Source organism: Brachyhypopomus gauderio, chromosome 5, assembly GCF_052324685.1.
Source record: "Brachyhypopomus gauderio isolate BG-103 chromosome 5, BGAUD_0.2, whole genome shotgun sequence".
In the NCBI taxonomy this organism is placed as follows: domain Eukaryota; kingdom Metazoa; phylum Chordata; class Actinopteri; order Gymnotiformes; family Hypopomidae; genus Brachyhypopomus; species Brachyhypopomus gauderio.
In genome coordinates this window covers 35,603,728-35,630,047 of record NC_135215.1, presented here as the reverse complement: position 1 = coordinate 35,630,047, position 26,320 = coordinate 35,603,728, and the positions used below count along the sequence as shown (strand labels likewise).

At 42.4% G+C, this 26,320-nt stretch overlaps 2 protein-coding genes across 2 annotated transcripts; one reads left to right on the top strand and one right to left on the bottom strand.

Annotated features, from left to right (window-relative positions):
* Positions 1-100: 100 nt before the first annotated feature.
* Positions 101-21,918, bottom strand: gas2a (growth arrest-specific 2a). The gene is made up of 8 exons (XM_077007542.1): positions 21,491-21,918; positions 17,655-17,819; positions 15,518-15,630; positions 10,803-10,944; positions 8,991-9,054; positions 8,718-8,883; positions 8,429-8,536; positions 101-4,386 (listed from the first exon to the last, which is right to left on the bottom strand). Exons 2-8 carry the CDS (start codon positions 17,797-17,799, stop codon positions 4,177-4,179), a joined length of 948 nt encoding a protein of 315 aa, XP_076863657.1. The 5' UTR covers positions 17,800-17,819; positions 21,491-21,918; the 3' UTR covers positions 101-4,176.
* A 208-nt stretch (positions 21,919-22,126) lies between these two features.
* fancf (FA complementation group F) lies at positions 22,127-24,268 on the top strand. The gene has a single exon (XM_077007541.1). The coding sequence runs from the start codon at positions 22,337-22,339 to the stop codon at positions 23,351-23,353; it is 1,017 nt and encodes a 338-aa protein (XP_076863656.1). The 5' UTR covers positions 22,127-22,336; the 3' UTR covers positions 23,354-24,268.
* Positions 24,269-26,320: the final 2,052 nt, after the last annotated feature.

The following is a 26,320-nucleotide window of genomic DNA, read 5'->3' as shown; positions in this document are numbered from 1 at the left end:
ATATAAAAACAGAAAGCACATTTTTAAAATGCCTGCAAAACTCACTTTATTATTTACTCCCAACTACAGAGTTCTTCACAAGAATTTGGACTACGGTTCAATTCATGCGGTACTGAAGGTTTCACAGCAAAACAAGCTTACACACTAATAAGCTAAGAACCCTAAAAGCAACAGCAAATGTGTTGGCAAAAGCAGGAGAAACGAGGTCCGCCTAGGTCCGCTTAGGTCCGCTACGACTAGTAGAAAATAAAACTGAAAACAAAATGCCATTTTCGTATGGAAATAGTTAGAGTCCGACGAACAGGATCAAATAATGGACAACGCAAAGCAGTCATGCAAACATTTGTCACAAAAGGAGAAAACACCACAAATTTAGCTAAGCACATCATAGATAGACACCCAGATAACGTTAAAGAGTAAAGTGAGGGAGTTTTGTCAAAAACACTTGTGAACTGTGATATCTGCGACTCTCATCATGTTTGGGACGCTACATCAGGCCCGTAGCCAGCATTGTGATGGGGGGGATCTTTTCCCCCCAAAAGTGGAGGAGGGGGGGGTTATGTCTTATATGTTTATATGTTTCCTCTATGCTGAGCCTATAGTGATCGATCGCCAGTAGTTGGCGCCAGAGCGAACTAGTAACTCATTGAATCATAGATGTAGATCGGAGATAAACAAACTAGATTTTTCTTCAGCGTGAGAAATCGGATGTATGGCGTGTGAGCATGTGAAAACGGTCAAATGCGCGTGTCTCACGCTCATTGCGTGAGAGTTGGCAACACTGTTATAAGTTTGTTGTGAGTCTGTTGTTGCTGTCCTTATTTGTTTGTCTGTATATTCACCTGAGATTAACAATTCATTAATTGAATAGCCTACCTATCTTGAGGGGCATGTGTGTACGGAGGGAGGGTGCGGGTGCGGTTTGGATCGAACGAACCCTTCAATTCCCCCTGGCTACGGGCCTGTACGTTCACAAATGGCTAACTGAGGTAACTCTGCATCCCTGCTCACAACATAATTTGACCTATTTTGCAAATCTCTGTGTACATAAAATAAGTTCTACTTGGTATTGGTACTACCGACTAATAAATTACGGGTATCGTAACATCCCTACTGACTATTTAGACTTGAGTTTATTTGTAGTGAGAATGAACACTTCCCCCAGAAAAGTGAGGAAGTGCGTGAACATTTACAAAACTACGGTTGCCCTAAAGAAGTCACAGACGTTCTGCTTGTGTTTGACCTATTCAGAGAACGGATGCACTAACCTAGAAATACCTTCGGTGCTGACTTATCCTATAAATAAAACCGTGGCTAAAATTATACTTAAGCATTTCAGAATCCTCCAGGATGATTGAGAGACAACATCCCTTTAAAAGATCCTCCACTAATCTCTTATAGACCAGACAAAAACATTACAGGCATGCTCGTCAAACGTGATATAACGATTGGGACATGAATGAGGGATTTTAAGCAACGGACAGGCTTTTGCTTGTAAGCCATTGTGCAAATCTGCACGTTGATTCAAGAAATGCACCAAAGCGACTGACAAAAAACGAACGCAGCTAAATTAACTGGCACAAATGGATCACTTGGCATCACCCATTCATCCTCATGCATTAACATGGTAGTTGTTTATTGCTTTACTTGCAAGATATGTAATCAGCTTTATCTGTGTAGACACCAAGAGAAGGCTTGCTAACTAGTTTGTTGAACACTTTTGACCATCAGGATTATGGATTTGCAGCCTTGTTGGATTTGACGCCTGAACTGTTTCAAGGATACGACAGTAAATCTCTCTCATTCAAGGTCTGCGAACATCTGTATTCAGACATGTTTCCATCATTACACTGATCAATTCCATTTACTTGTTTTGAGGGAAATGTGTGAGTTGCAGACTACATGAAATCGGAGCATGTGCAAAAGTATATCGACCAGAGCTTCACTGGTAAAGTCAATTAAATAAAAGACTCATGTCTTTAGGAGAGACACATGTAAGTGCTCAAGAAATCAATTAAGCAGACCAATCAAATGAGACATCCTTGGGAAAAGATTTCAGCCACACTGATTGAAAGGGTGTTGAAACCAACCAAACCACCGTCGTGAAAAGGCATAAAGCACACAGATCAACAGTGATGAGAGGAAAGGAATCATGTGAGGACATCAGGAAGATGGTGACAGCCCATCAGTCTGGGGAAAACTACACAAACATCTCCAAAAAGATTACAGCTCCATCCATCCACTGTAAGACAAATCATTTACTAATGGAGGGAACTCAGCATCACCACAACTCTGCCCAGAAGTGGAAGACCACCAAAACTTACACCAAGAAACACCAGAAAAATAATAATTCAGGTAAAGGCCAAACCCCACACATCACCTCCAGAGAGTTGCAGACCTCTCTAGTAGCATCTGGGACAAATGTACATGTGTCTACAATCAGGTGAAAAATCAATAGACATGGCAAGAGTTGCTAGAAGGAAGCTTTTGCTCTCAAGAAAGAACAAAGTTGCCCATTTATACTTCCCAGAGGACACTTGGACAAACCAGAGGCTTTCTGGGAGTCCTGTGATGGAAATGGATTATGCAACAAAACAATGACCCAAAGCATTCCAACAAAACTACCAAGGAATGGCTTAAGAGAAAGATGATGTGCATTCTGGATCGGCCCAGTCAAAGTCCGGACCTCAATGCCATAGAAATGCTGTGGAAGACCTGAAGTGGGTGGTACATGCCAGATGTTCCTCCAGCATCTCAGCTGGTGGAGATCTGCAGGGAGGAGTGGGCAGATTTGTTTGTGGTTACAGAAGATGTTTGGTTGAAGTAATAGCTGCAAAAGGAGGTGCCACAAACTACTAACTAAAAGAGTTCACATTCTTTGGAATAGATTTTAAGTTTCTGGGGAGAGAAAATACATTTGTTGAATAAATAATGAAAAAGTATCTTATTTTAAAAAATCCCTTATTTGGAAGGTCTGTTTGGAAGGTCTGTTTGGAAGGTCTGTTTGGAAGGTTAGTGACTATGAAAAAATGATGCATTTTGCTTTTTTGCTTTATGTTTTACAGCCAATGGAGGTCGCTATAGGACAACTTTACAACTTTACAAGCTACTTCTCTGGCTGAATTATACTCCCCTCTGGGGTCTAAAAGGTTCTATAAATGTCTCACAACACGTTAGAATATTGCCAGATTGATCTGATTGTTCACATACAAACGCTTTCTTTCATTTATCTCTTTAATTTATCCTTTATTCTTTTTGTTTTACAATGGTTAAAAAAGGTAAGTCAATATAGTTTACCCTTGAGTGGGTGCCACACAATGTATTACATGAACAGCTCACTTAAGCTGTTTGATTGGTCTTGTAATTTTTCATAATCATTCTGTTCTTGTTATTCCATTCTTATATTATTAGAAAGGATTCTCTAGAACAGTAGGCTGAGCTATACACAAATTGCCTGTTACAAAGCAAAGCAAGTGGAAAATTACTGAATTCGACATATATATGTAATGTAAATGTATATACACCCATCAAGGGAAATAATAAAACTTTACTTGGCAGTTTTACTCAGCAAAACCCAGAATTCAAAAGACAAGTGTGAGATTTATGTTTGAGAAATATTTCAAGCTTCAGTTACACAGAAATCCCAGCTAAACAAAATAAAAGTATGTTTACAAATACAAAATACACCATAATTTGTACTAAATGCACGAGCTACAAACTCAGACTAGAAATAATCAGTCATTGCATAGCATTCTGATTTGTGGAAGAAAATCAAACATTCAGTCCTTTCCCACTTAAACGTGTCTATCTTTGAGAACCTCTTTTTTCAGCCATTGTGTCAAGTTAGCTAAATCAGTCAAATAGTTATTAGAAGAAGGAACTGATGAATTTTGCAAACAAATATTAAGCCAAAATAATCTTTCCAGGTTCTCATTGCTTTAGTCCAGATGACGTTACTGTCTCTTTTGGTGAATGAGTATATGAGAAAATACAAGAAGTTCAAGTCTGATATTGATGTACATTACCTTCTTAGCAAAGGCTACTGTCTTTGGTACAACGCTAAAGAAAGTTGCAGTGGCATGAAACTACATTAGAAGGAAGAAGTCCACATTAAAGGAGCCGTCATTCACTCCTTATCTTCATACACTCTCAGTCCTTGTCTGCCGCTGGCCTTTGCTACTTCTTACTTTTGTAATGAGCAGATACCACCAGGTAGCTGTCAGGTGTGAGGTCTTTAATGGTGGGGGACTTGCTGGAGATGGGTGAGATCTTGCCCTCCACCCGTGAGATCTGGAGCATTCTGCAGGGATCGTGCTTCAGCAGGTAACTCTCGAAGGTCTCCCAGCCGCCTCCCACGCGCACCATCACGTGCTTATTGTGTAGCATCTGGAGAAGGAGACAAACTCACGCCTGAGTCTGTGAGCTTCATGAGCCTAACAGTCAGTTTGGCAAAGCTTTGTAACTGTGGTCCTCTAGAATATCTGAAAACCTCCATCTGGATGCATCTCTGAAGCCTCATGACGATGAGGCCAGAAATACTCATTTAAACACCCCCCCCTCCCCCCCGCCGCTGACACACACACAGACACACCCAGTCACTGAATTCACTTTATATCTTTCAACACCTCCACTCACTTCTTCACACCCCTATATTGGCTTGCTGTCACCTGCCGCTCCCCCTAAGGCACATTCCCAAGGCTGGGTGCCATGGCAATCTCACCCCAAAACCAATAAAACTGAAGGGGAAGAAGAGAAAGCACTGAATCAAAATGGTGGCCTATATGTACACAAGCTCATTTGCATGTCTCAGATCCACTTTTGTGATGTCTGCCTTTATTCTTTCTACCAAAACTGAGCTGATTTGAACAGCTAGTAGATATATGTTCCTTAAATGGTGTGTAAATATAATTGCTGCTGGTGTTATCATTATTATGGTTGTTGTTATTATTATTATTATTATTATTAATAATAATAATATATTAATAATAAAATGTATTAATTTAGATTGTGACCTAAGAAGTAGTCAACCTAAGATAATTTAAACAACCAACAATCCACAATAAATAGTTATTTATTTTGCTGACTTATTGTTCTTGTTGTATTCCACTTATTGTCTGAATCCCTTATAAGAGTATCCATTGATCCACACACATCCATTGATCCACTTTCATAAAGGGTAAAACAGACATGTGATCATTCTGCCCCTCCAGTATAGTAGCCCCTCTGAAATAAAGCGATGACCAGTACATCATTGCCAAGGTTCTCACAGTGCTTTTCAAAAATGAAACCCAGAGGGCAGATAGAAATATAAACAATAAACAATATGGGCAATCTGAAGGAACACAGACCCTAATTTTGTACTCTGTAATGTTTCTGTACCGCCCTGGGGTGGTATAATAACATGAAACATTCATAAGGTGCCTAACAGGATGAGGGAGAGAGCCAGCGGTGGGGGCCCCAAGACTCTGAACCTACAACATCACTATGGGGGGGGGGGTGTTCAATCACATTTTACAGCATACAATATGAAAGGAGGCACCAACATTGGATCTTTTGATTTACACACGCCACACCCCCCACACATTGTACAAGAAGCTCACACATTATTGCATTATATTGCAGAGGTTATATGCTGTCAGCACACACACACACACACACACACCTTGAGAGAAGGCTATCGTTATCGGTGAAGGTCGGGTCATTCAATGTCAGCAGTGGTGCTGGCATTCCTGATGCATCATTATAACACACACAACAGGCCAGCACAACACCCATAATACCAGTTTGTCTAGGGGTCCCCCAAGGTCAGGAGTGAATCATCATGTCTGCTACAAATGAAAATCACACTTTTTCCTTTTCAATTAAAAAAATGGACATTTAGTGACTTTAGTTTCTAGAGTCTCTTATATTATTATGTCATCTGTTGTCTCAGCATAAGACATGATGGTTCACAGAGAGAAAAATTTTAATTGCCGTGTGCAGCATCTGAACAGGAGCAGCAGACAGACTGCCGTCCTGCGTGGCCTTTCTCTGAGACACAAAGACTGTCCTTCAACACGAGGCATTCGAAGGATTCGGATTTCAATCGCTATTTGAATGATTTGAATGGAAGACGTAGACTGTGTTGCTGTTATGTGTTCTGTTATGAACTCTGGAATACTTGCCCTTGGTTGCTGGGCAACACAATTATGACTAGAAGAAAAGAATGGAATGGCCATGAAAATGGTAATGTATTTTAATTATGAATACCATAACTATTTATAATATATAACTAACATAATGTAGTTAATAACATAAAATATCTAGTTATTTTGGAGAAGAAGGGAGAGATTATGCATAAATGGCATATGATTGTGTTGTCATATCCAGAAAATAAATCAGACCTTGACCCTGAACCTATCGACCCTGGAGGGACAATTCAGTTGCACCCACATTACACTTTACATTGTAATCAGTTTTACCAAAGCTTTAATTATCTCACATTACCTCATCTACGTCAGGGGTGAACACAGGCAGATCAATAACCTCCCAGTATCCACACGGGCATGAAGGTGCTTGTGCACCTCCTATTATGTGTCGTCAAAGGGTAATTTCTTAATGCAAACTCCAACACCCACCCAGGCTCTGTTTAAGCTCATCTCTGTGTGCCAGGTTCAGTTTAAATCAGAGTGCAATGTAGCCCAATAGTGCAATAGTCCCTTCCACTGGTGAGTTAAGCTGCATTACCATAGCTACACACATGAATTAAAGCAAAGCAATAACAAACCTGCCCAGGACAGCAGGATCATACTAATTGCGTGGTTTGTATGCACACAATAATGTAGAGAGCTCTGAGTGGAGCTGATGGTGGTAAGAGGGATTTCGTTTGGCTGAATCAGTCTAATGTGATTTAGAGACATGAGAGTGCCAGACGTTCTATGAAGTCAAGTGTCTAATACTGTCTTCCTGCAGAAATGGAGGAAGCCTCTTAAATATCTATGTACCGCTACAATTTGCTAAGTGTTTCTTGAGAAGACCTATACTGAATTTTCCATCTACGTTTTAAAGCTTTGCTGCATATCAAATACAGTGTGAATGAGTTCCACAGCACACGCTAGCACAGCTTTGCTTCATTACAGATTTACAGAGCCTGCCTGCTTGTTGTAAACCATGCCAACATCCTCACGTCTTCCCCACTGTGGAGTTACCACGCTCGGCGTTGCTTTTAAGAATGAGACTAAAGACACACACACACACACACACACACACACACACACACACAGAGAGAGAGAGAGACACTCACACAGGACATTCTGTACTAAACCATCCTCACTTTCTTGGGTGTAGGATGTTGCCAGGTAACGGAGTTCCCATGGGTACAGGGCCTACCTCACTAATCACAATTTGTCTATTTGCACTTGAATAAAAGTCTCATATATTCTTATGAGCTCTTGCAGCTATGCAGCTCAACCATGGGCTTATTAACCATGTTGAAATATTTATACAAAATTTATTTATTTGTTTTTATTAGTTATTTTACTAATCATTTTATTAGTGTTTATAATGACAAATTATAAATACTAGTACTATATCTAATACTAAATCCAAGTACAAATGCGTATTTCGAAGAGTAATACACTGAATGTATGCTGAGTTATGTGTCACTGCAGACCTTAAATCAATCAATCAAATTTTATTTATATAGCGCTTTTTACAAGTTGTTGTCACCTTGTCCATATGTAGGCCCTATTCCTCCATTTTAAAATACTTCCATCTAATTTAGTTTGATTTAATTCATTCTAGTTTATTTCTCATTCTCTGTATATTTCTTTAGGATATTGTCACGTTGAGGACCCCGGCCCCTCCCTTTTGGGCGTGTGTTTACGTAGTCTACGTGCATCGTCTGCGTCTGTGGATATCTCGTGGTGATGGCTATGTCATGTGATAATCCGTCTCACCTGTGAATCGTCTCGTAATCACCTGGGGTTAATGTGGTTTGTCTATTTAATGTGCGCTCGCGCAGTGTCCTGTGCTCGTCGTTGTCTAAGTCTACACGTTGTGTATATCTGTTTAGTGTTCGTGCGCCGATTGCGCAAATATTGTAAAATAAAAGTGACGTTTGTTCTGAAACGCAAGGATCCCGTGTCTCATCCTTCGCCACGAGCCGCGCGTCACAGATATTATATGACTCACCAACAGAAATTAACATAACTTGCAAATCAAACTGATTTCGATTATAATACTACTTATTATTCTCTTTTAATTTGTTTGTCGAACAATTGTGAAATCAACATTTTCGGCAGTTATGGGTGGAGGTGTTGAACTCATGATTCAGAATAAAACTGCATCTTGGTTTTTGTGCGTGTGAAATAGAGAAAGAGAGAAAAGGTCAACCAAACTAATAGAGACACAGATAAGTAGATGTAATTGTAGTCAGTGTCACACCCACCCGGATGAAGAGGATCTTCTCTCCAACACGATAGCGTCCCTGGGACTGACGCTCCACACAGAACTTATTAGGGCACTTACAGGGAGGGTCCTCAGAAATGTGTTTAACCTGGACGAACAAACACACCATGCATACTGTATGTGCATTTCTTGTTGTGATTATAAACGACATTCATACTGATGCTTCGCAAAACATCACATTTACACCATTCAGTGGGAAGTAATTACAGTAGAAACGTTAACCATTACCCAATGCTGGACATTCAAGCATTGGAAGACCTCGTACTTACGGCGTCATCCAGGAGCTTGCCAGTGCTCTTCCTGCAGGAGGAAGACCTGTTGGGGGTTGTGAGCTGGGTAGGAGAGGTGGGGATGGAGGGCGTGGGGTCTGGGGCTTTCTCCTCCTGCTCAATCTCCTTCTCCAGCTTAATCAGGCCAGGGGGCTCAACCTTATACCTGCCAGACCAATCCATCCACATCAGTTGCTCTCAGATGAGCGTGGGTGAAGGAAGCATCACAGGAGGCACGTGGTGTGGTTCCTAACATGCATACATTTCACCTACCTGGATGCTATTCTCCCCAGCTCCAAGAGACAGAGACAGACCTCACGGGGCTGTTTGTGCAGCACTGAAGAGCATGACAAAGACCAAGAAGTTCTCTTAACGCACTGGATGCAGTCACCACGGCCCTTATAATATAAGTCATTATAACAAAAGTAGTGCAGAAATCTGACAGCAGATGGATCGTGAAAGTCTCCAACAGACAGTGAGTATGCACACAGTGGGTGTGATGGAACACATGAAGCTGGGTGATTTAAAAGCATACAGTGAGCCAGATCTTTGCTGAACCATGCCAGATATGTCAAACGAAAGCAGATACTCAATAATGGCAAGCTTACTGTCCAGTCATTGGTTGTATCACTTTTTTTGCACAAGCTAAGTAATTCTACATGTGCTGAGTGAGGGCTGTTGTAAATCAGTCCTGGCGTGTTGTAATAACTGCCAGGAAGTGCCATGAAAATATGGTGGAAAAAAACACAGCTGTGTACAAAAGCACCTGCTCTAGAAGCCACATCTACCCATGGTTAGGGACTTCATCTCCCATGATTCATGATTCATACCCATGACTGAATGGTCAGGTGACAACATGCAGTAAACACATCAAGAACTTCATTTCAACTCCAAACCTCAATGTTTCCCCACCTGAATTTAACATCATCTCCATGCATGCTTTCAGCTACATCAGTGGAAAATAAAGTAGGAGAAAAGGAGAAAAGAATAAGAGATTAATCTTTCTAAACACTTGTCTTGACCGGACAGCAGGTCCTTCTAGCAGTCATATCTATGTGTACAGTATGTAATGATGAGCCAGTTGGCTGGAGGCAAGATTTCAGTGAATCTGTTCTTGAGCGAGATCAGGTCGGGAACACCCACATTACAGATTAAGTTCATTTCAGTCTCGCTAGCGCTTCCCGTGACCTGAGGATTCAAATAGATTCAATCTGACCATTTAAATCTCACACAGGAACGATGAAAGCAGCCAAGTGTTCACATCTCATAAAACACAAAGCTTTTATAAAGTATATGGTTGTATACATGCACATGCACACACACACACACACACACACACACACACACACACACACACACACACACACACACACACACACACAAAGCATTCACTGTGTATCTGCACTGGAGAAGGAAGAAAAAATTCTCTGCATTCAGGGGAATCAGTTCCACTTGCCTGCCCTACTTTCTATCATATCTCTCTTTCCCTCTCTCACTCAGTCTGTCACTCTCTCTCTCTCTCCCCCTCTCTCTCCCTCTTTATATTGCCCTCCATCTGTCTTGGGTGTGTGGGAGAGCAAGTGTCTTCTAAGCCAGCTGAGTATTTACAACAGTTTAGAGAGAAACAAAAAAGAGAGAAACAGAGTGAGAAAAGAGTGAGACGGGCCCAGGGAGTGCGGAGTAACATAACTAGGTCCATTCACAGTCCCGGGCCAGAAAGGAGAGTGGAAGATCTGAGACGTTTTTTCTCTCCGTGTCTCTTGTATCCATTGCCAGAGCGCAGTCTGGTGCCTGTGGAGCCCCAGGGAGGGTGAGAAACACAAGAGTTCCTCTGTGCCATGACCAAGCACAAAGCACGTCTATAATGTTCACTTCTGCCAGTGAGTCATCTCCCTTCCCTGTGATAACGCCCTCTCATTCAGCTTCCATCAGTACATTCACAACCTACAGTCAGCAACCTACAGTGTGTTCTCCATTGGCCATTTATTTCAACAGGGTATGAATGACATCAAGCATACTTGGTAACTGGTTATAGACAGTGAAGAGTAATGAGTAGTGAAGAGGGCACTGACATCAGTTACTTACCTAACCCCTCAGACTCAAACAGGCAGGTTTCTCCAACGCCCACCTCTCGACACCATGACAGGAAGTTGGCTGTGTTGTCCCGGGCAAAAAAAGAGCCAGAAGGCGCACTTGCCCTGCATGGGATCCTCCGGTTAGGGATTGGCTGAAAGAAATGTCAGTCATGCCAATCTGAATGAATGCTGCATTCAACACCTGCTTATAAACAACAATTCCTCTACATTGTGAAGTCATAAAAATGTCAATAATAGCAACAGCATTAATTCTGAATGAACTTAATTGACTGTATTAAACTTAACCATGCTTGCAGATTAATTTACATGTTTTATGGTGAAAGGACATTGCTCCCATTCGCATGAACCACATAACTCAGGTGACATCATTATTGACTGTTTCCAGTTTAAATTGGCTTGACTCAGGATTTGCAGATCATTGGAAACACCAGAAGTTGCTGCAATGTCTCCATCGTTCTCGTGCTCTCTCTGTCTCTCCGCTCTCGCTCTACAGACATTATCTAAGCAGATGTCACTCCACAGCCCAGCAGCCTTCACTCCTTCCTCAGGTCTCATCGGGGCTCGCTGTCTGATCCCTTCTTCATCAGTCCCAACCCCCCCGCACACATCACTACCTCTTTCTCAGCAATCAATACTGGACATGACAGAAAGAGATGGAACACCACAAGCTTCAGAAGTAGGACTTCAAGGAATGGATGAGATAATGCCACCTAATACACACACACACACACACCCCCACAGACACACACAGACACACACACACACCCACTCACCCACAGACACACACAGACACGCTCACAAACAATGAGATTTATGCAGCATATGCTTTTATACAGGATATGTGTGTCTGAGTTTGAGATAGGTATGGTGATGTCATGATGGAAGAATGCAGTCTACAGTGGATCAGATTTTTCTGGACTTTTCCAGAACTCTCCGGGCTTTTCCAGAACTCTCCGGGTTCTGAATACCACCAGCGTCAGCTCCCATAAGGAAGTTGAAATGTTCAGCATCTCTGTATTTTACTTTGCACATAAAAACAGATTCACACCATCATGATAAATTATGTCACAGTATGTTTTTTTTCTTCAGTGTATTTCATAGGTATCATTAGTATTTCAGACCAATACAAGCAGTCAACTGGTGCAGAGATGAGACATAAATAGACAAACGACTCTCAGGTGGGAGGTTCCCTAATGGACCACGCCCACCCCAGGAACACGACACAATGACAGGACATAGAATACCACATACATTATCATATAAATGCTGCATTATTGTGTTCTTACCTTGTTAATTACAAGTATGCTGGATGCAGCTGGAGTGGCACAGCCACATGTAATACACACCAGCCTCATACAGTCACACCAGCCTCGTACAGTCACACCCGCCTCGTACAGTCACACCAGCCTCGTACAGTCACACCCGCCTCGTACAGTCACACCAGCCTCATACAGTCACACCAGCCTCATACAGTCACACCAGCCTCGTACAGTCACACCAGCCTCGTACAGTCACACCAGCCTCGTACAGTCATACCAGCCTCGTACAGTCACACCCGCCTCGTACAGTCACACCAGCCTCGTACAGTCACACCAGCCTCGTACAGTCACACCAGCCTCGTACAGTCACACCAGCCTCGTACAGTCATACCAGCCTCGTACAGTCATACCAGCCTCATACAGTCACACCAGCCTCGTACAGTCACACCAGCCTCGTACAGTCATACCAGCCTCATACAGTCACACCAGCCTCGTACAGTCACACCAGCCTACAGTCACACCAGCCTACAGTCACACCAGCCTCATACAGTCACACCAGCCTACAGTCACACCAGCCTCACACAGTCACACCAGCCTACAGTCACACCAGCCTCGTACAGTCACACCAGCCTACAGTCACACCAGCCTACAGTCACACCAGCCTCGTACAGTCACACCAGCCTCGTACAGTCACACCAGCCTCACACAGTCACACCAGCCTACAGTCACACCAGCCTCGTACAGTCTTGGAGGAACAAATGCTCACAAAAATCACCAGGATTCCCATTGAAAATATATAGCCTGGTCATTAAGCTTAAAACAAATGTTACTGTAGTTACAATAATATTAATAGAACTTAGGCAAATTGAAATAAATTTAAGTAGATGGAAATTTATATAAGGCATAAGATCATTTGAAATGTGTAATGTCATAACATATATAAACAGTTTAGATGGAGCAGAAAATCAAAACATACAGATACAAAGGAAGCACTGTAGTGTGCTGATGACCAGATAACTGAACATTTGCCACGAAACCACATCATACACACATACAGCTGAGCATGGATGTCCTGTGACTTTGCACATAAATACCAACTTTTACAATCGGTAGACATTGAAAATATTCCAAGACCATTCCCTTCTCTCTCTCTCTCTCTCTCTCTCTCTCTCTCTCTCTCTCTCTCTCTCTCTCTCTCTCTCTCTCTGTCTCTTTCTCTCTCTCTCTGTCTGTCTGTCTCTGCTTTTCCTCTTTCCACAGCCATTAGCAGGTTCAGTGGGCACTAGCTCCCCGGCACAGTCACACGCTAAAATAAATAACACTGCACATGTGATCATTAAAAAAATACATCTAGTCCATGCAAGACAGAGCAGTGTTTGAGTTTTGTCAGACAAAAATAACAGTAATATGATGCTTAATAAAGCTTTGAAAGGCTTTACTGCCAGCCCAAGTTCAATGTTTGAACAAACTGCACAAACTCTTTAAGAAACAAGAATGTGATGTCTGCTAATGAGATCTGCCTAGAAACATTAAAAATTGACTATTTCTCTGTTGCTCAAACTAGTCTTGTGTTTTCTGTGTGTCCACTTAAACATATCTCTGAAATTGAATCAGAGATTTTTTCAGGGACTGATTGGTTGTGTTTCTTAGAAGCAGAAGAACCCCTGTAGAGCTCTGCACTGTAATCTCAGGACTATTTTTATTTTTAAAGTTAAGATCTTGACACCAATGTAATGAGCTAAACCTTCTACTCATGGGCAAGGCATACCCTGGCTTTGTTTTGTTGTTACGATCTAGGACACACCGAAGTCCCAACTTCCATTGTCCTTCAAAGAGGATACAGCTAGCTAAAGTATATGTGAAATATAACACTGTTAAATATATACAAGTATAAACTTTCTAAAACCAAAGAAAATGTGCTAAAGTACATTGTAGTAATGATCTGCAGAGTGGAGATCTTCTGTTTTGTTGTTCTTGAGGGGAACTATTAGCTAAACTGTATAGGGAGAAGCACCCATTAGCAGAAGCACCCATTACAGAGACTCTGAAGAACACAGGCTTTAGCCAATAAAAGCAGGAATATTTTTGTTAATTTGCCACTAAAAGTCCACCACACTGCGCTTAATGCTTTTCCCATCTGGGATGGGAAATCTAAAATATATTTAGAAAATGTTAATGGATCCTTGCTATCATTAGCTGTTTCCAATAAATCAGGCTCTGTGTTTGCTAAAGTTCACCAACCCACAATACCAAGTTTTGGGGTGGAGATGGCAAATGGCCACAACTTCAGACAAACGTCTTTTTGTGAGAGAGCAGTGGCCAGCATTGTCCAAAATGACCAGAATAAGTCTTTAAAGCTAAGCCAAGAAACAGTTTGAGTATCCTAAACATGCAATCCATTTAACCTGCCAAATGACCAAAGATCCATCCTTGAAATTGGTTAAGGTTCTATAAGGGTTCACAGACTAAACTGTTGGAGACTTGAAACATGCAATTTCCTAACACTGTTTAACCTACATGTAAGTGTCACGTTGTGGGGGGGCCCCCTACCGGTCGCCCCCGGTTACAGCGGCAGCGGTCCTGTTTTTGGTCACGTGATGTTCGTTCCTCAGGTGGGCGGGACCCGTGATCCGTCTCACCTGAGGGTCGTTTGTTCGTCTATATACGTCTTGTCTTTGTACCAGTTGACTGCTGGTTATTATTTCCTTAATCTGGAACCATGCACGGGTTTTTGGTTTGCACACTTTCTATTAAACCATCCTATTTCCCTGAGACTTGGCGTGATCGCTTCCTTTTTGAGTTGCTCACCCTGCCCGTCACAGTAAGCCTATTACATGAGTTTATTTATCTAAGGGTATATAGGAATATTGCAACTCCTCACACTGAGTATTTAATAGCTCCATGGCAATTAAAAACTCAAAAAATTACTCAAATGGGGATTCTATAATTTAACAGCAACAATAAAAATGCTGACGTCATCTGTCTAGTAGGCCAGTGTTTTGTCTGTGTTTCAGGTTCTCATGGCGCTCAAGAGAATGAATATGAATACTAATCAGAAAGACAATCAACTTTTTCATCTGCTAAGTGAAGGCCAAAAGACACGATGTCTGATGTCAACAGCTTTCATTTTTAACTTAACAAATGCATTGCTGAAATATCTACATCAATTCATCAGAATGTAATCATAAGGGCCATATAGGAAATGCATACTAAAGCCGTCCGACGGTAAGCACATGAATGTCGAGTCAGAGGAAAGGGCATATGTGAGCTCCAGGGACAGAGCAGGCTGGGGCAGTGCAGGACTGCTGAGCTCTTCGTGTTTGGAGGAGGAACTGGAGATATCTGCATGTGGAGGATGAATGGAAGATCTGTGTGTGTAGAGAGTGAATGGATGACTTCTGTTGTTCTGGGATAAGTGGAGATGATTGCGGGGGTGGGGGTGTACCTTGCCCTCCCCATTGCTCTGCCTAAATTTCTCCTGCAGTGTCTCAGCCAGCTGACACAATAGGAAGCCATTATCCAATCTGTCCATGAAGGTTTCTGCTGTAAGCTCCACACCTGGGGAGGGAGGGAGGGAGGGAGGGAGAGAAAGAGAGAGAGAGAGAGAGAGAGAGAGAGAGAGAGAGAGAGAGAGTGAGGAATTAAACAATCTAATAACACAACCCCAGAGTCAGACATCCTCTGGAAAGCTTTGCATCTAAAATATTTAATGGTCCATTCTGTCCGTCTCAACATCATTTACTCATCAATGAAGGACTCTGAGAAAAGTGATTTTCAAAACCTGAAATATATTGATGGATTGCTCAATGTGTGAGTGACAATTTATGGTAAATCTGAAAGCCAGAGAATAACTGGAACCCCTGTGAATCCAAGGAGTAAGTGAAAAAACACATTCCAGAAACAGGCAATGAGCAACTCTGCATGAGCAGAAGGTGACGTTCCTCGAGCGGGAAACAGCTGATTGATTTCTGTAGAGGAGCCTAGGTAATACACACACACACACACACACACACACACACACACACACACACACACACACACACACACACACACACACACACACAATACTATGGTGATCAACATGTAGCTGCAGCTTTTGAACAGATTCCAGTGGACCATTCCTCTTTGGTTAGATCACCCTGAAATAGGAGGTGGTGGCAGGGGGTTGGGGTGTCTGTGGAAAGAGAATATTTTTTCATCTATTCTTTTTCTAAAAGAGGGGGGCGCATTGGTGGTAGAGGGGGTTTAGATGTTTTAATGAGTTCCAAATGTGGTAAATGAGGCCAGAGAAGGGAGACATTGAGAGTTTGTGAAATTCCCTCCATCCTCCCCCCATCTCTTCTCTCCTTTACTCTCTTCACCAATCTTTCTCCATAGAGCGAAGCAAAAATAACCCCCACACCATCCCACAAAGTGCGACTCCAACTAACCCAGTCTCAAACCACCAAATTCTAACACAAAATCAACTCATTTTAATCAGGTAATGCGCTTCAGAAAACCAGACCAACTCAAATTAAATAATGTATGGCAGATCACACGAACACTTCAGAACAACAACAGTGTGACGTGTCGGTGAGCGGAGCGCGCGGGTCACACTGGCACCTCCGTTTGGCCCGCCATGGCCGCCACTCCAGCTGTGCTCACACATCACACTCTGTACATGGACGTGAGGACAGACGTGGGTCGCTGCGTCATCACAGGCAGCTGTGGTGCAATAACGGGTTCAAAGGTTCAAGCAGGCACTGGAAGTGCAGAGGTGTAAGGGCTGTGGTGCCTGTGCGGTCCACTGGCTCCAGACACACCAGAGGCGCTGGTCCTGCCTGGCCCGCTCCGCACAGGACGCCCGCTGCCAGACATTCCACGGACGTCCCGCACCTCACACAAACACACACACATGCACTTGCACACACAAAAATACACACACGCGCACACACCCACACACACACGTACACACGGTGCCAGAACTGGGTATAACGCTCATGAAACAATGCTGGTGCTGAGCGCTGGCTAAACGCATTTGGAAATGTATGGAAATAGGCACACACACACACACACACACACACACACACACACCTCAAAGCCAGTTTTAATTACAGGAAGATTGGAAATACAAACACAATTAAAGACCAGTGATAATGTAGAAGAATCACCCTCTCACACACACACACACACACACACACACACACACACACACACACACACACACACACACACACACACACACACACACACACACACACACACACACACACACACATTATACACCTAAATGACTATTACACATACCTCATACATAACGCAGCCTAAGACAAACACATTAGCATCAGCTAGATAAATGACCCAGTCTTCCCCAAGTGCACATTGTCCCTCTGACACACTGATGGCTGGAGGTGCAACAGAGACTCTGTGGTTCCTCAGAAAAACAGTAGAGAATCACACGCCACTTACTTACATTACTGGAAATCCGAATTAATGCGCTGACCCATTCATCCTCCATGACGTACATTCATCCTTCAAGCATTCACAGGTTAGCACAAGCAAGGAAACTAAGTGTGAGAGAGGCAGGCTGACCGCTCACTTACCCAGCATGCTGGTGAGCCAGAGGGCCAGGTCTTCCTTCATGGGCAGCAGGCTGGCTTCATGTCTGCTGGCCAGCCACTGGCTGTACTGCTGCAGGTCAGTGAGGCTCGGCCCAGCCGGCTGCTTAGGACTCAGGGGACTGCACATGTTTACCCCTCTGTACTGCCCTGGAGAGAAACGAGAGGTGCAGAGGTGGGTGTAGAAAGTCAGAAAACAAAATTCATAAAGACACTACGCGAGATGAGTTCACTGTTTAAACAAAGCTACTGTATCCAGAATCTGCCATAATTAATTACAGCCTCACACAATCAGAAACACCATGCACATAACCACACATTTAATTGTTTGTCTATTTTTCCAGATTTACGTGTTTATGAAAGCTACTTGCCATGTAATTGCTTTCTGAAATGTGTTCAAAATGTTCAAAACACTGATTCTGCGTCTTAAAACTTTGAAAAATAAGGAAAACCTTATTAGTATCAGATGTGGGGGGAAAAATCTTGGCTATTGAATGATGAGGATTTTTCAAATGCGTGTCAAATGTGTGAATGTGTATCTCTCCACTCTATGTCTGCTTTACGCTGATGAAAGGTCTCCGTGCACTGGCCTGATTTTACTTTCGCCGGTCTATCACCACAGACGTCTCTCCTGTGATGATCGTCTCGGCTCTCTCGCTCCCCATGCTCTCATCACTGGCTCACTATCCTACTCTCTCGTTCTTATTCGACGGTGGTGTGGACTGGTTCCAACAATGCTTACTTTAAAGGAGAGCACAGGGCTCTCCAAACTCCACGAGCCCCTCACACAGTAACACGTTTGTGTGATGAGCTGGAACATAAATGTGTCTTCTCACATGCACTTTCAAAGTTGCGGCTGTCTGACCACACAGTAGAAAGAGGACACAGTAAGGCTGTTCACGTACTCCTGTGCAACAAATAACAGCAGGTATCCAGATAATGTCCACCTGGCTGAGGCTTCGCCATTTCCCTGGTGTGGTTTACAGTTAAGTCAATGACACTGGACGTTCCTAGCAAGCACAGGGTAGCTTGCTCCACCATTACAACCTTCCACCACACAGAAGCTCTTTCATAGTCGGCCCAGACCAAGACGGGGGGAGAGGGAGGAAGTAAGAAATCAGTACTAGAGATCTCTTTGAGAAGGACACTGTACTGTAAAACTAAAGGCTTACACACACTGGGCATTTAACAGGTATATTCTGCCCTGGCTCACAGACATGGGGCTCTTGAAAACAAGAAGACACAGGCTCTCTCTTCTCTCTCTCCTGCCAGCCATCCAGTTTCACCATAACATCATGACGACTCTCAGCCCTATTGCAGGTGAGCTACTTTACATCCAAGTGGAACTTTGACTAGAACTGTCATTCTACACACCTGTAACTAAATGAATTTAGAATGTATCATATTTACACTAACAACAGTCCTTAGTTTGACCTTGATATGGAAGACATTTTTGAGGCACTGCATTTTGGAAAAAGAAAAGCCACTTTTATTTGACTTGGTTTCCAAATTTCTTGATGTGTTGCTACTATAAATTAATCAAATAGAAAGCATAGAGATTTTTTTTCTCATGAATATAATGTCATACTTACTCTAATAATTTCAGGTAATAAATGTTATTGTACATATCAGATAGCCTGGTGTCACGTTCCCTGGCCACGTTCCCCTGCTCCACATGCATAAACCTCCACCAAACCATCTGTCTTTCCATCTACTTCACCAATCACCTCGATTTACTTCATCCATTCTGCCTCTCCTGCTTATTGATTGTCATGATTTGTTTCTCATTATTAACCTGCTTTATTAAACCTGCCAGCACTGTTTATTTTATTCTATACATAGCGAGTGCTCTCACTGCCTTACTGGTTACCACCCTGGCCTCAAACCCTTTGTTTGCTTTCTGGTTTAGGATGTTGTGGACGGTTCGCTTGTTTAAGATCCCCATATGTTTATCCTGTATGTTTTGTCTGCACAGTTCTGGTATTACCCTTTTGTAAATAAAACCTCATTTGGTTTTAGTCTGTTTCCCGTCTGTAGCATTGCACCAGGCAGAAGTATTATTCAAATGCACCTTGGCAATCCTTGTTTGTTCAAACAGGTGACAGTTCAAATTGTAAATTTCAAACAGGTAACAAAACAGGATGTTACTAGACACAAATAAAACTGCCTTAAGCAAATAGAGAAACCTGTCAGTAAAAATATAAATATTTTGGCCAATACAATTCAGATATAAATGCATGCTGTATATGGCTAGCCAGTAAATATTATTTCAGCTATGAACCACAATCTATTTAGAGAACACACTCAAAGAACAAACCAGTCACAACATCAAACACAATGGTCAACATTGAATGAGGTAAAAAAAAAATGGATGCATAACAAGTGCTTCTGGGTAAAGAAACTATGAAGTTTGAGAATTTCACACACCTGTGCTGTGTACCTACAGTCCAACCTTTTAACCTTTAGCACTACCCTTGCCCCGCATGCAAATAGATTAAACTAGAGGACTAAGCTGTGCTTTCCTGCTCAGAATAGGGCCGCTTCAGTTACACTAATGAGAACAAACCCTGCCCTGTTCTCCTGCTGTACGGACTGCTCTCTACTTGAAGCCACAAAAGCCATAATATGATCATGACACATGACACAGTGTGACTGAATATTATCTGTGCATTGACAATATTTCCCTGACTATAAAGATTTTGCTATGATAGTATGGGTATTTAAATATTGAAGACATATTCCTGTAGATCCTAAGACCATGCCATTTATTTGCCATTAATTTTATACTCTAATATTGTCCTGGGAGAAATAATATTAGAGGTTTTAATCCACTACTTTTAAACACCATAAATATTAACAAGACCTTCAGGGGCTTGTAAACGTACAGCTATATTCATTTTACAATTACCTCTAAAATTGTAGGTTCTGTATATGAATTGTAAAAGTAAATATGACTCTAAGGTTGGATGACATATAAATGACATCATTTTCTAATTTCATTTTTTATGTGCTTGAAAATATCTGAATTGCACATTTTCCCAAATTCACACAAATGGTACTGGTCTTGCCTGACTACCTGGTGTGGCTGAATAGACTGGAAAAGTACACACACACACACACACACACACACACACACACACACACACACACACACACACACAAACACTCTATGTTAACACACAAATGTTAAATTGTGGTAAAATGTTAAATAACAAAAATCCAGATTCTGTTCGAGAAAGATTGTCACTGTGTGCTTTGCCTCTTTTTACAGATTTAATATTTCAAAGCAGCTGCTATTCTCATATTCCATAACTGTGACTATTTGTGTCACTTTTACAGAGAAACCACAAGTTGTGACACTGCAGAGGCCATTAAAATCCCCGAAGGCAGGCTGCCTCCCTCACACACATTTCAACATCATTGCACTTGGCCACCCAGTTTGTAGACATACTTAGAGGAGGAGAAGTCTTATGACAGTGATCTCTGCATGCTTGTGGAGATGTGGAGTGTCTCGCAGCAAACACAGACAGTGGAGATGCATGGCTACGTTTAACTATAATACACTAAACAAAGCTTCAGTGTTGATTAGGACAAAGTCCAGAAAACCCGTAATGCCAGAAAGAGTAGTACTGTGCTATCAGTGTTAAGTTTTAAATTAAGCTTCCCATCCTATTGGTCTACGTGTAATTCAATAGGATACACTGAAAATGGCAATATTAAACCCGTTACTATTACGGGTAAGGAGGCTATTTAACAGCATTTAAAGACCGTTTTTAAATCCTACATTTCAGAGTTTTCTCAACTCTGCAACTTGGACTCACCTTATAAAATGCAGAAATGTCGGCCCTGCTCAGTGCGTCTGTCTGGACCGCTATATTCATGCTTTTTCCCTCCACTGTTGGTCCGGGCTTCTCTCAGTAACGGTGCGGCGGTCCGGCTGGGGGTCCAAACTCCCACGATGTGCTGTGTGCTGCGGGAGCCCTGCAGGACCGCTCTGGTAGCATCGCCTACTGCACCGACCCATTTAACAGCTGGGGCACAACACCACCTCGCCTCCACTCCCTCTCGCTCCGGTCCAGCTGGCAGACCAGCAAACTTCAGCGCAACTCTCTAAGTTACATCCGAACTATTATCTAGGATTAATTCTGTGATCAGATGTAAAGCACTTTGTAAGTCGCTCTGGATAAGAGCGTCTGCTAAATGCCGTAAATGTAAAATGTTGAGTAGTCCACTCGCGACACATAAGGTTATCATCCTAACCACCGTTACAGTACAATCTGTTTTGATCAAGAGATTTTCTAATAAAACATTTCAAATTTTATCCTATATAAAATTACAATTAATGTATTAGTGTGATAATGTAGTATAATATCACATTCAAAGTGATCAAATTGTTTTTTGTCAAATAAGCAAGAACAAACATTTAATTCTTTTATTTTGAAAACCAGCCGGAAGTTCTGGGCAACGTCACAGCGGGAGTCTGTTAGCTGCGTCTTGTTTTTAAGTTCTACCTCTTCATATTCTTCACATTCACTTTTTCTACGTGTGAGGACAGTTTTTTAATCAAGTGGACGGATAAATATGTGACTACACCTGGAGGTGTTTTTAAAAAGTAAACTGTAGCCTTTAGCGCGCTAGCCAAAATAAGAGTTCGGCCAGGGCGCCGCATGGAGGCTGTTTTGAAGAACCTGAGCAACACGGCGGAACTTCTCGCCGTTTCTCAGACGGACTTCGTGAGTGACTGGGACGACCAAACCGTGGCCAGGGCGTTCCGGTGGGCTCGGTACTGTGAACGGGTGTGCGCTCGCTCCTACGCGAACCCGTCCGCCCGGAGCGCGCTGGAGGGCTGCCTTCACGCCACCAACCTGCGGCTCGCGCAGACGCTCGCGCCGTATCGATGCGTGACGCTGTCCGATGTGGCGCAGTGTCGGCGCACGTTGTTCGTTGGTCTGTTGAAGAACCCCGCGGTTCCTTTGCACGTGGTCAGATCACTTTTCGAGAAGTTTGGAGATGTTGGAAGTGCAGACGAACACGGTGCGACTGACTGGGACGTGGCCAGTGTCATCAGGTGCAGATCAGCGTGTGAAGTGTTGGGCTCCCTTACGGTGCAGCGACATGAATCTTTAGGCTTGTCCCTGGGCTCGCAGGTTCAAGGGGAGATGCTCCTGCAGCGCATTAAGGAGGTCCAGTGCCGTCCAGACAGCGACTCTTGGGCCAGGACGTTGTTGGATGGTGTCATTCAAGACGATGGAGGGTCGGGCGACCTCTCTCAGGTCATCGCTGCTGGACTCCTGTTAGGATGCAGCGAGGATGCTGGAGACTTTCTTCTGGACTGGCTGCAAAGACATTGTGACTTTCTCCAAAGCATGTGTCAGACGCTACAACCTGCACTGTGTACTAAACTTTCCCAAGAATGTCCAAAATTTAAACGTATTTACTGGGACAATTTGAAAAAGTGGGCGTCCTCCTTGGAGTTCAGTGTGTGTGAGCAAGTGTGGGTTCAGCAGTGTAGCAGTGCTATGTCATTTACATCACTGGTGGACCGTGTTAAATCCTTGTGGAGTTCAGGTTCACTGTTAAAAGAGGAGACAGAGAAAGATCTGGAAGTGCTTAAACAGGCAGACGGAGACTTTGAGGTGCAGGGGTTGAGTGTGTGGACGGATTTGCTCATTAATCTTAAATGAATGCAGCTTTCTCGTCTTTTTGAGTGCTACAGAAGAAAAACAAGGTGAAATTGTGTTGTACATTATATTGCATTGCAGGAATGACTTTCATTTACGTGTGAAAGAACCTATGGTATGGTTAGCTTGTCTGCTGATGTCCTATAGTTTGACAGTAGTCAGAACTTTTAAAGGTTTTTTTGTTTGTTTTATCTGTGTACTAGATTGAGTCTTCAACAGCCAGAGGGAGATGGTTCTAAGTGCTGATAGGAGACTTAACCAGTTATCGTACAAGGTAGTAATACCAGCAAAACTGTCATTCTCCATAATTAAATATCATTTTGTGTAATGAAAATAAATATAGTTTTGTTTAATTCTAAAATAATTTATTATTTTTTTAGGATTAAGCTTTGAGAACTTGTATAACCTCAGAAATAAAGCACTAAATCACATTAAAAGCATATTATCCCTTTTAAACATGGGTATATCTGACTCTTGTTACATTCGTTAATGAAGATGTACATAACCATCCATTATAAAGGAATTGAGCTGTGGAGTTGAACACTGAATTTAATTAGAAATAAATATCTGACTCTTGTTACATTCGTTAATGAAGATGTACATAACCATCCATTATAAAGGAATTGAGCTGTGGAGTTGAACACTGAATTTAATTAGGCTGGATTTGACAGATGGTGGCATCACTCATCGCCTTGGCAACGGTTGGCATCAGTCCACCTTAAATGGGAAGTAAAGACTGAGTGGTGAATGTGTGCATCTGTCAATGAGGCCCCTGAGGATAATCTGTCATGCGCTCTGTGGACTAGATTACGTCTGTTTCTCAGATTAGGACAGGGGAGAGTGAAGTGTTGAATGGGGCCATTACATATTAAATGATTTATGGGATCACTAGACCTTGTCCAAAGCTTCACTCAGCTGAACAGACGAAGCACGTCTTATGTTATGAGCTTTTTATATTAAATAATTAAAGGTCAAGTGAGTGCTTTCTAAATGTCTGTTATTGGTACACACCCTGTTCAATCCTAACTCTCACAACCTGCTTATACACCACATCCATGTAATGAAAGAGAGAGCAATATTAAACTAATTAGACTTTATTAAGGAGAAACTCATAAAGACGAATGACAGCAATGCTAGCAGAGGTACTCTCTAATGCTCTGGACACACGTTAGTTATCACATTTGGCAACGACTAAGGTTTCTCTTCACTTTTCTGTAATAAAAGCAATAAAAACTACTTAATGTTGACAATTGAGCGTAGGTTATTGAGATTAGACTGAAGATAATGACCCTGTGGTAGTCGTCTCTCTTCCTGCCTATAGGATCTCTTCTGATTTTCTGCTCTTTCTCTGATGCTCCAGCAGAATCCAGCTTTTTTCCCCCCATTTTTCTTGTTCTTGTCTCCTTGGAAACCATGTTGTCTTCTCAGCACAGATATGTAAGAAGAGGACAGCAAAAGGCCAACGCAAAACCGTAATTGTGCATGCTTAAACTGGGATCATACTCGTGAGATGCTGTCCTTGAAACACCTCAGCCCTCAAGCCTAGCCAAATAGAATTTTAATGACTATAAAATCGTACTGTAAAAACAGTAATGCAAAACAAACAAACAAAAACAATACAAATAATAATGTAGTTGAGGAAAAGCAGCAATAATATAAGGGCTTCTCTTTTTGCACCTTGTTTTGACACCGAGTTTTCAGCTCGCCGCATCATTGATGCAGGCACGTTCTGAAGCTTCGTCGTCGTCCTCTGCCTCTTCCTCAGACACGGCGTACCCGATCCTCGCTCTGCGCTGGTTCTCTGCTCTCAGCCCTGACAGCTGCTCGGCCGGCATGGGCTTGTCTTTCACTCCGATGGTTCTCGTCAGTAAAAGATGAGGCCCGATATCTTGATATTCTCTTTACCTTGTTAGTTCACGATCAGCTTTTCCAAGTCCTGATTAATACCATTGAAAAACGCTCCAAAGGATCGTTATAACATGCCATAAATCCTTCCCCACATGCTCATATATAAGCCTAGATTCACTGATTTACAATCTTATGAACCCTGCACTGCATGGTAAGCTGCAATGTGTTACTAATGTTGTGGTGGTTTGGTTTATTTGTTATTTACAGTAGCATTCGTGTGAGAGTTAGTAGTGCATTATATTGGCAAACCTTTACCTGATCCTTTTATTATTCCACCCACTTTATTAGAAATGCCTAACGTGTACCTACCCTTTATTTATCACCTCATCAGGTGTACCTGTCTAATACATCTATTTAATAAGCATACAATGACAGCCTGTAGTCTGTAGAATTTCACCACTCTCTGCAACAATGATTTCTGTTCAGTTTCTAAACATAGAAGTACATCTGATCAGGTATTATTAGGTTGTGGATCAGTTTCAGTATTTACACTAATTTGGCAGTGACATGGTTGTGGGTGTTGAGCCAGAGCTGGAGTATCAAGCACAAACACGAGAGTCTGCCAGGCTGAGTGGTCTGCCAACCACATTATCACTGCTAACACCAGTCATGCAAGTAGGGACTGACCATTGGTGAAGTGTTAGAGAATGACTAATGCAAATTCTGTGTGGCAACAGGACTGTAGACGGACTATAGATTACAACTGTACTTTTACAGAATGGTTGTAATAAAGTGGCTGGTGAACGTGAGCAGTGGTGTACATCGTTATCAAAGTGATTACAGAAGTGGTTTAATTTAATCAAATTGTTAGTTGAATATAGAAGATTATAGTTTGTTAGACTATAATTCAGGAATCACGGTGCCTAGCAGCATCTCGCTATGATCGAAGCAGGGAAATGTCCACAAGGCCGTGCCTCGTTAAGCCAGTGATGAAAAGACTGCTCACACAGTCGGTGTCTAGTCGAGGGTCAGCAGTTTCACAGCTGAGTGAGACTGGGGAACCCACATGAGAATAACCCTGCTGAACCACATACAAACACAGCCTGCAGCACACAGCTCTCA